The sequence below is a fragment of the Sapajus apella genome, unplaced genomic scaffold (genome assembly GCF_009761245.1).
Source record: "Sapajus apella isolate SASKATOON/1434 unplaced genomic scaffold, GSC_monkey_1.0 scaffold6, whole genome shotgun sequence".
Taxonomy (NCBI): domain Eukaryota; kingdom Metazoa; phylum Chordata; class Mammalia; order Primates; family Cebidae; genus Sapajus; species Sapajus apella.
In genome coordinates this window covers 40,118,271-40,130,250 of record NW_022436946.1, presented here as the reverse complement: position 1 = coordinate 40,130,250, position 11,980 = coordinate 40,118,271, and the positions used below count along the sequence as shown (strand labels likewise).

The 11,980-nt window shown below is 37.4% G+C and overlaps 1 protein-coding gene across 4 annotated transcripts in view; it reads right to left on the bottom strand.

Annotated features, from left to right (window-relative positions):
• Positions 1-11,980, bottom strand: part of AK9 (adenylate kinase 9) — a 190,039-nt gene that overhangs the window by 87,146 nt on the left and 90,913 nt on the right. For all 4 annotated transcript variants that reach the window (XM_032275055.1, XM_032275052.1, XM_032275054.1 and 1 more), the window contains one exon: positions 857-933. In XM_032275055.1, the coding sequence (XP_032130946.1) occupies positions 857-933 (77 nt within the window). The remainder of the gene's footprint in view (positions 1-856; positions 934-11,980) is intronic.

The following is an 11,980-nucleotide window of genomic DNA, read 5'->3' as shown; positions in this document are numbered from 1 at the left end:
GTATCCCAGAAGTTTTGATAAGTTGTGTCACTGTTATCGTTCAGTTCCAAAAATTTTTAAATTTCCTTCGTGATTTCTTTGTTGGCACAAAGATCATTCAGGAGCAGATTGTTTAATTTCCATGTATTTGTATAGTTTTGAGGGTTTTTTCTGGAGTTGATTTCTAGTTTTATTCCACTATGGTTTGAAAGAGTACTTGGTAAAATTTTGATTTTCTTAAATTTGCTGAGACCTATTTTGTGGCCTATTATATGATCTATCTTGGAGGATGTTCCAGGTGCTGATTAATAGAATTTATATTCTGCAGTTGTTGGGTAGAATGTTCTATAAATATCTGTTAAATTCATTTGTTCTAGGGTATGGGTTAAGTCCATTGAAAAACTCCAATCTTAAAAGAAACAGAGTAAGTTATATAATGAAGATGAGTGTTTAATCATAAAGAGAGTAAGTGAATAATAAGAGATGTGCTGTCTTCTCAACTTCTGTAGGATTGTTCTCATCGAAGTAATGTCAACAGCTATATGTCATCTGTATCAAGAGCAACCATTTAAAGACAAGCTGTATGTGCTACTCTGCTGTGTATCACTTATAGAGAATGTATGAGTAGCTATTTGTGTCAAGAGTCATTTTCCTATGAATCCATTACTTCAGTGACAATATTATTTAGCGTATAAATTGGAACACGTTAAGAATAAAAGGGAGTACTATAAAGACTTAAAGACCATAGGCATAAACCTGGGCTCTCATGGACAAATTGGGAAATGTGATCACCCAGCCTATAATTCTCTTGAAATACTGCAATTGCTTGCAATAACAATACCATGACACATTATCAGTAATAGCAATCTGTGCTTGCCTTTTACTTTCACTTTCAAATCTTCCAGTAGCCTTTGATTTTCTTCTTCAAGTCTCAATTCCTCTTCTGTGGCTTTTCTGAAATGAAAAGTTTCAAATTTAATTATCTTTGGAAATTCAGATATCTCACACTATTATAGGATTAAATGCTTATAGTGTTAAAAATAAAGAATAAATTTTGTAATATTAAACTTACTTTACAATGTATAATTTTAAATTACTCAGGTTGAGACTAGTTACTTTCCAGGTTTTTTTTTTTCTGGGGAAGAAAAATTGGAATGTTATACTTTGAAAACTTTTGTCTATTAATTAGGAAACCTGTCACAAATAAGAAAGGATTACCTACACCTATGTTGAAAAGCAAATGGGAGGATTTGTAGCATTTTTCCTCTGATTTAATGGTAAGTGTTTACAACATAATGTTAAGTAAGAAAAGTCGAATATGAAACTGTATATATAATAAAATTTTAATTTGGTATTTAGAATGCATATAAATGAAGATAAAAAGACTAGTAGAAAACTAATCAAATGGTCAACACAGATGATGGCATATGAGAGTTTTAAGTTTTCTTTAACTTTTTGCATTAAAATGTTTTCTATACTGAATAAGCAGAACATTTGTAAACTTATCTTTCTAATATGAGAGAACGCTAATTATTTTATTTTTAACACGGTAGTGATGAAATTTAAAGAGACCTGGAATATGGAAACTTAAAAAGCTGGAGGGAATCTGTTTTTCATTAGGATTGAAGCACCAAACCCACCTTAACAATGGTGAAGAAAGGTGGAAGGAAAGTTAGTAATATGATGGAGAAAGGCAATATTTATTAAAAATTAAAATGTATATATCTTTGAACTAGAAATTTTATGTCTAGGAATTTAGCCCTCAAAAAGAGGCAGACTACTGCTCAAAGGAACATATAAAATAATGTTGACTGAATCTTTAAAAAATTATAACAAGAGGAGATGCTCCAAGATGGCTGAATAGGAACAGCTCTGGAGTGCATTCCCAGTGAGAACAACACAGAGGGCAAGTGAACACTGCATTTCCAAACTAGTTTTTACTGCCCACAGACCAGGAGATTCCCTGGCAGAAAAGCGCTATCAGTCTCCAACATGGCTGTTTCAGCCAGCACAGCAGGTCTCCGCATAAAAACTCACACAAATCTGGGCAGCTGTTTCAACTGGTGCCTGGAATGCCTGGGAGACAAAGTCGGCCATTCAACTGAAAAAAAGGGGGCTGAAACAGGGAGCTAGGTGATCTGGCTCGGCAGGTTCCACCCCTACAAAGACCAGCAATCTGAAATGCTCTGGATTGAGAGTTTCAGAGAAAGCACAGCTGGACCCTGGATGGTCCAGCTCTGTTGGGGGAAGGACATCTGCCATTACTTAGGCAGTCCACCACTACTGAGGCAGTCCACCATTACTGAGGCAGTCCACCATTACTGATACAGCCCGCTATTAACCAGGCAATCCGCCATTACCGAGGCAGTCCACCATTATAGAGACAGTCCCCCATTACTGAGGCAGTTCTAACTATACCTCTATAAACAAAACCACAAGGATGTTCACCCAGCAGCTGGGCAGAGCCCACCGCAGCTCAGCAATGCCTCTGCTGGAAGACTGTGACTAGGCTACCTCCTCGCTGGGCAGAGCAGCTCTGAAAAAAGGCAGCAGCACATCAGGAACTTATAAATAAAGCCCCACCTTCCCAGGACAGAGCACCCGGGAAAAAAAAGCGCTTATGAGTTCTGCTGCAGCAGACTTAAACATACCTGCCCAGCAGCTCTGAATGTAATAACAGAGCTCATAGCTCAGGACTTGAGCTCCTATAAGGGACAGACTTGTCTCCTCAAGCAGCTCCCTGACCCCCAAATATCCAAAGAGACACCTCACAAAGGAGAGCTCAGGCTGATATCCAGCAGGTATCCTTCTGGGACAAAGATAACAGAAGAAGAAACTGGCAGCAACCCTTACTGTTCTGCAGCTGCCGCAGGTAATCCCCAGGCAAGCAGGGTCTGGAGTGGACCTCCAGCAGTCCTACAGTAGAGGGGCCTGACTGTTAGAAGGAAACTAAAAAACAGAAAGAAATAACTTCCTCGTCAACAAAAAGGATGTCCACTCAGAGACCCCATCTAAAGTCACCAACCATAAAGACCACAGGCAGATAAATTCACAAAGATGGGAAGAAACCAGCGCAAAAAAGATGAAAACACCCAAAACCAGAACACTCTCCTCCTCCAAGGGTTCACAACTCCTTATCAGCAAGGGAACAAGGCTGGATGGAGAATGCATCTGATGAACTGACAGAAACAGGCTTCAGAAAGTGGATAATAAAAGACTTCTCTGAACTAAAAGAACATGTTCTAACCCAATGCAAAGAAACTAAGAACTTTGAAAAAAGGTTGGATGAAATGCTAACTAGAATAAACAGCTTAGAGAAGAATATGAATGAATTGATGGAGCTGAAAAACACAACCCAAGAATTTCATGAGGCATACGCAAGTTTCAATAGCCAAATTGACCAAACAGAGGAAAGGATATCAGAGATTGAAGATCAACTCAATGAAATAAAATAAGAAGGTAAGATTAGAGAAAAAAGAGTAAAAAGAAATTAAAAAAGCCTCCAAGAAATATGGGATTATGTGAAAAGACCTAATCTATGTCTGATAGGTGTACCTGAATGTGACGGAGAGAATGAATCCAAGCTGGAAAACACTCTTCAGGATACTATCCAGGAGAACTTCCCCAACCTAGCAAGGCAAGCCAATATTCAAGTCCAGGAAATACAGAGAACCTCACGAAGATATTCCACAAGACGAGCAATCCCAAGGCACATAATCGTCAGATTCACCAGGGTTGAAATGAAGGAGAAAATGCTAAGGGCAGCCAGAGAGAAAGGTTGGGTTACCCACAAAGGGAAGCCCATCAGACTCACAGCGATCTCTCAGCAGAAACCCTATAAGCCAGAAGAGAGTGGGGGCCAATATTCAACATCCTTAAAGAAAAGAACTTTCAACCTAGAATTTCATATTCAACCAAACTAAGGTCATAAGCAAAGGAAAAATAAAATCCTTTATGAACAAGCAATTTCTTAGAGATTTCATCACCACCAGGTCTGTCTTACAAGAGCTCCTGAAAGAAGCGCTAAAGATAGAAAGAAACAACCAGTACCAGCCACTCCAAAAATGTACCAAATGGTAAAGAACATTGACATAATGAAGAAACCGTGTCAACTAACAGGCTAAACAACCAGCTAGCATCAAAATGGCAGGATCAAATTCACACATAACAATATTAACCTTAAATGTAGATGGGCTAAATGCCCCAATCAAAAGACACAGATTGGCATATTGGATAAAAATTGAAAACCCATAGGTGTGCTGTATCCAGAACACCCATCTCATGTGCAAGGATACACATAGGCTCAAAATAAAGAGATGGAGGAAGATTTACCAAGAAAATGGAGAGCAAAAAAAAGTAGGAGTTACAATCCTAGTCTCTGATAAAATTAACTTTAAACCAACAAAGATCAAAAGCGACAAAGAAGGGCATTACATAAGGGTAAAAGCATCAATGCAACAAGGAGAGCTAATGATCCTAAATATATATGCACCGAATACAGGAGCACTCAGATACATAAACCAAGTTCTTAAGGACATACAAAGAGACTTAGACTCCCATACAACAATAGTGGGAGACATTAACACTCCACTGTCAATATTAGACAGATCAACGAGACAGAAAATTAACAAGGATATCCAGGACTTGAACTCAGACCTGGATCAAGCAAACCTAATAGACATTTACATAACTCTCCACCCCAAATTCCCAGAATATACATTCTTCTCAGCACTACATCACAATTACTCTAAAACTGATCACATAATTGGAAGTAACTCACTCCTCAGCAAATGCAAAAGAAGGGAAATCATAGCAGTCTCTCAGACCACAGTGCAATCAAATTAGAACTCAGGGTTAAGAAACTAACTCAGAAACTAGCACAGCTTCATGGAAACTGAACAACTGGCTCTTGAATGTCGACTGGATAAACAATGAAATGAAGGCAGAAATAAAGATGTTCTTCAAAACCAACAAGAATGAAGACACAACGTACCATAATCTCTGGGGCACATATAAAGCAGTGTCTAGAGAAAAATTTACAGCAATAAATGCCCACATGAGAAGCAAGGAAAGATCTAAAATCAACACCCTATCATCAAAATTGAAAGAGCTAGAGGAGCAAGATCAAACAAACTCAAAAGCTAGCAGAAGACAAGAAATAACTAAGATCAGAGCAGAACCAAAGGAGATAGAGACACAAAAACCCTTCAAAAAATTATTAAATCCAGGAGCTGGTTTTTTGAAAAGATCAACAGAATAGACCACTAGCCAGATTAATAAAAAAGAAAAGAGAAGAATCAAATAGAGGCAATAAAAAATGATAAAGGGATATCACCACAGATTCCACAGAAATACAAACTACCACCAGAGATTCCTACAAACAACTCTGTGCACAGAAAACAGTAAACCAGGAAGAAATGGATAAATTCCTGGACATTTGTATCCTCCCAAGCCTAGACCAGGAAGAAGTCAAAACCCTGAATAGACCAATAACAACGGCTGAAGTTGAGGCAGCAATTAATAGCCTACCAACCAAAAAAAGTCCAGGTCTAGATGGGTTCACAACCGAATTCTATCAGACATACAAAGAGGAGCTGGTACTAGTCCTTCTGAAACTATTCCAAATAATACAAAAAGAGGGTATCCTTTCCAGATTATTTTATGAGACGAACATCATCATGACACCAAAGCCTAGCAGAGACTCAACAAGAAAAGAAAACTTCAGGCTAATATCCATCATGAACATAGATGCATAAATTTTCAATAAAATACTGGCAAACCAATTGCAACAGCACATCAAAAAGCTTATTCACTATGATCAAGTAGGCTTTATCCCGGGGATGCAAGGCTGGTTCAATACATGCAAGTCTATAAATGTAATTCACCACATAAACAGAACCAAAGACAAAAACTACATGATTATCTCAATAGATGTAGAGAAGGCCTTTGACAAAATTCAACAGTCCTTTATGCTAAAAACCCTCAATAAACTAGATATTGATGGAACGTATCTCAAAATAATAAAAGTTATTTATGACAAACCCAAAGCTAATATCATACTGAATAGGCAAAAACTGGAAGCATTCCCTTTAAAATCTGGCACTAGACAAGGATGCCCTCTCTAACCACTCCTATTCAATATAGTATTGGAAGTTCTAGCCAAAGCAATCAGGCAAGAAAAGGAAATAAAAAGTATTCAATTAGGAAAGGAGGAAGGCAAATTGTCTCTATTTGCAGACAACATGATTGTATATTTAGAAGACCCTATCATCTCAGCCCAAAATCTCCTGAAACTATAAGCAACTTTAGCAAAGTCTCAGGATACAAAATCAATGTGCAGAAATCACAAGCATTTCTATACACCAATAACAGACTAACAGAGAGCCAAATCATGAGCAAACTCCCATTCACAATTGCTACAAAGAGAATAAAATACCTAGGAATACAACTAACAAAGGATGTAAAGGACCTCTTCAAGGAGGACTACAAACCACTGCTCAACAAAATAAGAGAAGACATAAACAGATGGAAAAACATTCCATTCTTATGGTTAGGAAGAATAAATATTGTGAAAATGGCCATAATGCCCAAAGTAATTTCTAGATGCAACACAATCCCCATCAAGATGCCCATGACCCTCTTCACAGAACAGGAAAACATTGCCTTAAACTTCATATGGAATCAAAAGAGAGCCCGCATAGCCAAGTCAATTCTAAGTAAAAAGAACAAAGCCGGAGGCATCACGCTACCTGACTTCAAACTATACTACAAGGCTACAGTAATCAAAACAGCATGGTACTGGTACCAAAACAGAGATATAGACCAATGGAACTGAACAGAGGCCTCAGAGGCAACGCCACACATCCACAACCATCTGATCTTTGACAAACCTGATAAAAACAAGCAATGCAGAAAGGATTCCCTGTTTAATAAATGGAATTGGGAAAACTGGCTAGCCATGTACAGAAAGCAAAAACTGGAGTCCTTCCTGACACCTTACAATAAAATTAACTCCAGATGGATTAAAGACTTAAAGATAAGACCGAGTACCACAAAAACCCTAGAAGAAAACCTAGGCAAAACCATTCAGGACATAGGCATAGGCAAGGACTTCATGACTAAAACACCAAAAGCAGTGGCAACAATAGCCAAAATAGACAAATGGGGTCTAATGAAACTCTAGAGCTTCTGCACAGCAAAAGAAACAATCACTAGAGTGAACTGGCAACCAACAGAACTGGAAAAATTTTTTGCAATCAACCCATCTGACAAAGGGCTAATATCCAGAATCTACAAAGAACTAAAACAGATTTACAAGAAACAAACAAATGAACCCATTCAAAAGTGGGCAAAGGTTATGAACAGGCACTTTTCAAAAGAAGACATATATGAGGCCAGCAAACATGAAAAAATGCTCATCATCACTGGTAATTAGACAAACGCAAATCAAAACCACATTGAGATACCATCTCACGCCCGTTAGAATGACAATCATTAAAAAATCTGGAGGCAACAGATGCTGGAGAGGTTGTGGAGAAATAGGAGCACTTTTACATTGTTGGTGGGAGTGTAAATTAGTTTAACCATCATGGAAGTGTGGCAAATCCTCAAGGACCTAGAAATAGAAATTCCATTTGACCCAGCAATCCCATTACTGGGTATATATCCAAAGGATTTAAATCATTCAGTTATAAAGACACATGCACACATATGTTCATTGAGGCACTGTTTACAATAGCAAAGACCTGGAACCAACCCAAATGCCCATTGATGATAGACTGGACAAAGAAAATGTGGCACATATACACCATGGAATGCTATGTAGCCATAAAAAAATGATGAGTTTGTGTCCTTTGTAGGGACATGGATGAATGTGGAAACCATTATTCTCAGCAAACTGACACAAGAACAGAAAATCAAACACCACATATTCTCACTCATAGGCTGGTGTTGAATGATGAGAACACATGGACACAGGGAGGGGAGCATCACACACTGGGGTCTGTTGAGGGGACTAGGGGAGGGACAGCCAGGGGTAGGGAGTTGGAGTGGGATAACATGGGGAGGAATGCCATATATAGGTGATGGGGAGAAAGGCAGAAAACCACATGTGTGTACCTATGCAACAATCCTGCATGTTCTGCACATGTACCCCAGAACCTGAAGTGAAATAATATATATATGTATATTGAATGTAAAAAAAATTATAAAAGTATTATATCAGGAATTCACCAGTAAGGGAGTAGTTATGGAAGAACCCATTCATGTCAGCAGCACACAATGGGGGCACAGCTTTCCTCAGACCTGCTATTCTCTCATGCTCAGCATTCTTTGCATCCATTTTCCCTTCTTTTCAAAGCTAGTTATACATATTGTTTTCAGAAGACATTACTACACATCTTCTCCAGTAGGTCTGTTTCTTCTTAATGGAGGGCGTTCTCTCACTGTATTTCAAATCCTACATTTTAGCCAGAAGTCTTGGCATAATTCAAGTTCTTTTTGTTCATGACTCAGCCCTCTAAGGGTACTGAGCATTGTTTCTGAACTCTGTCTCCATTTTTTCTGTGTCAACAGGCAGTTTTTCTACAGGCATACCTTGGCTTATTGTGTTTTGCTTCATTGGGCTTTACAGATACCATGTTCTTTTTTTTTTTTTTTTTTTTTTTTTTTATACAAGTAGAGAGTTTGTGGCAACCCTGCATTGAGCAATTCTATCTCAGACTTCCTCATTATTATTATATATCAGTGATCTATGATCAGTGATCTTCGATGTTACCATCATCATTGTCTGGGGTGCCATGAACTGTGTCCATATAAGACAGTGAACTTAATTGACAGATGTTGTGGGTGTTGTGACTGCTCCGCTGACTGGCTGATCTCTTGACTCCCTTCCTCTTCTTGGGCCTTCATATTCTCTAAGACACAATAATATTGAAATGAGGTTAATTAATAACCCTACAATGGCCTCCAAGTTTTTAAGTGAAAAAAGCCCCACGTTTGTCACTTTAAATCAGAAGCTAGAAATGGCTAAACTTAATGAGGAAGGTATATTGAAGGCTGAGATAGCCAAAAGCTATGCCTCTTGTGCAAAATAGCCAAGTTGTGAATGCCAAAGAAATGCTCTTCAAGGAAATTAAAAGTGCTACTCCAGTGAATACGCTAATGATACAAAAGTGAAACAACCTTACTGTTCATATGGAGAAAGTTTTTGAGTGGTCTGACTAGAAGATCAAACCAGCTACAACATTCCCTTAAGCCAAAGCCTATCAGGAGCAAGGCCCTAATTTACTTCAATTCTGTGATAGCTGAGAGAAGCAGGGAACCTGGAGAAAAAAAGTTTGAAGCTAGCAAAAGTTGGTTCATGAGGCTTAAAAAAGGAAGCCATCTCTATAGCACCAAACTGCAGTGCAAAGTGAAGCAGGTAAGTGCTGATGTAAGAGCTGCAGTAAGTTATTTAGAAGACCTAGCTAAGACCATAGATAAAGGTGGCTACACTAAACAACATATTTTTTAATGTCAACAAAACATGCTTCTATTGGAAGAAGATGCCATCTAGGACTTTCAGAGCTAGAGAGGAGAAGTCAATGCCTTGATTCAAAGCTTTAAAGGATAGGCTGACACTCTTGTTAAGGGCTTATGCAGCTGGTGAAGCCACTGCTCATTTCCCATTCCAAAAATCCTAAGTCCCCTAATAACTATGCTGAATCTACTCTGCCCGTGTCTACAAATAGAACAACAGAGCCTAGATGACAGTACATCTACTGCTTAGAAAAAAGGATTAATTTCAAAATATGACTGCTCATTGACAATGCATATAGTCACACAAGAACTCTGATGTAAACATACAAGGAGAATGAATGTTATTTTCATGCCTGCTAATGCAACATCCACACTGCAGCCCATGGATCAAAGCGTAATTTTGACTTTTAAGTCTTATTATTAAGAAACACATTTCATAAGACTGCAGCTATCATAGATAACAGCTCCTTTAATGAATACAGGCGAAGTAAATGGAAAACCTTCTGGAAAGGATTCGCCACTCTAGATGCCATTGAAACCATTCATGATTTGTGGGAGGAAGTCAAAATATCCACATTAACAGGAATTTGGGAGAAGGTGATTCCAACCCTCATGGATTACTTTAGTAAGTTCAGGACTTTAATGAAGGAAGTAACTTCAAATGTAGTGAAAATAGCAAGAGAATTAGAATTAGAAGTGGATCCTAAATTGCTGCAGTCTTATGATCAAACTTGAACAGATGAAGAGTTCTTCTCATGGATGAGAAAAGAACGTGGTTTCTTAAGATGGAATCCATTCTTGGTGAAGACACTGTGAACATTGTTGAAATTACAACAAAGGATTTAGAATACTACATAAACTTGGTTGATAAAGTAGTGGTGGATTTGAAAGGATGGACTCCAATTTTGAAAGAAGTTCTAGTGTGAGTAAAATGCTACCAAACAACATTACATACTATAGAAACATATTTTGCAAAAGGAAGAGTAATAAATAGATGTAACACACTTCATCATTGTCTTACTTTAAGAAATTTCTGTAGCCATCCGACCCTTTTCAACCACTATCCTCATCAGTCAGTGGCCATCAACACTGAGGCAAAGCCTTCCACCAGCAAAATGACTGATTCCCTGAAAGCTCAGATGATTATCACTGTGTTCTTTTAAAGCATTTTTAAATTAAGGTATATAAATTTTTAGGCATAATGCTATTGCACATTTAATAGGGGACAGTATTGTATAAACATAACCTTTATATGCACTGGGAAACCAAAAAACTCATGTGACTTGCTTTACTGTAGTGGCCTCAAACCAAACCTGCAATTTCTCCAAGTTATGTCTGTACCTCAGATGGGGCTCTTTGTGACATCTTCCTTATCCAAATCCTGCATCAAGTATGTTGCTGCTGAGAATCTAAGACTTGAACACAACAAGAAAGAATTTTGCTGCCAATTCTTAGACATTTCTGTAAACCACTTGGATAGAAGATACAAAGACAAACCATATGACTGAAGTTATCTTGCCATTTGACTGGCACATTTGGAAACCGATGCTGGAAAAGTTTTAAAATTTAGCACGTCTTTAGATATTTGATCCAAGACGTAGTTCTTAATCCTGTGAAGTTCCTCTCTTTTCTCGCCGACCTATAAGTCCTTTAAGTAAGTGCCTGACCAGTTTTTTTAAAAAAAATAATTAGACTTTATTTTCTGAAGTATAAAGGAAAAAAGTTTGTTTTGAAATACTCAGGTTGAATTTTAAAAATCAACATATAAAAACATAGAAAAGCCTGCTTCAATCTGGGCAAGTGATGTTAAGTTTATAAAGACGTAAAAATTTAGAATCAAAAGAAGTAAAGATTGATTGTAAAAGTAACGTAGAGAATTCCATATAGTAAAAGAGGTGAGAGTTGGGAGAAAGTGGAGAAGATACCTTTTCCTTTTTTAAAAAAATTAAAGGTGCACATATTTTTATATATTTAAAATGTAGCAGATCTTCAGTTTAGAAATTACATGAACTTTGTTTTACTCTTATGTTGAACAGATCTCTATCTGTTCTCAAAGATTGGACTATTTCTTACAGACTAGAAAAAGATTAGGTAATTCCTTAAATACTAACAGATGATAGCTAAGCTGTAGACTGAGTGTAGCTGATTGTAGCTAATTAGTAGATTTGTAACAAAAGTTTTAGGAGCTAAAAGGGAATATAAGTAACTTTGTAGTTATTGTCTGAACTAAAGTACTGTTTGGTCAATATATCACATAATAATTTTATTAACTAATTTAACTAAATAATACATATTTTTGTGTTAAATTTCTAAAGGAGCGACTAGCTTAAATGAACAAGGTACACTAAAAAATAAAATCCTCTGACACACATATCAGTTAAACCTCCCTCTACCTCTGTAATTACCTACCTTTCAGCTTTCTAGGGTTAAAGAGCTCTCCTAAGTCTCAGTTCAAATAGTTAATATTTGAAAAGGGGAAAAA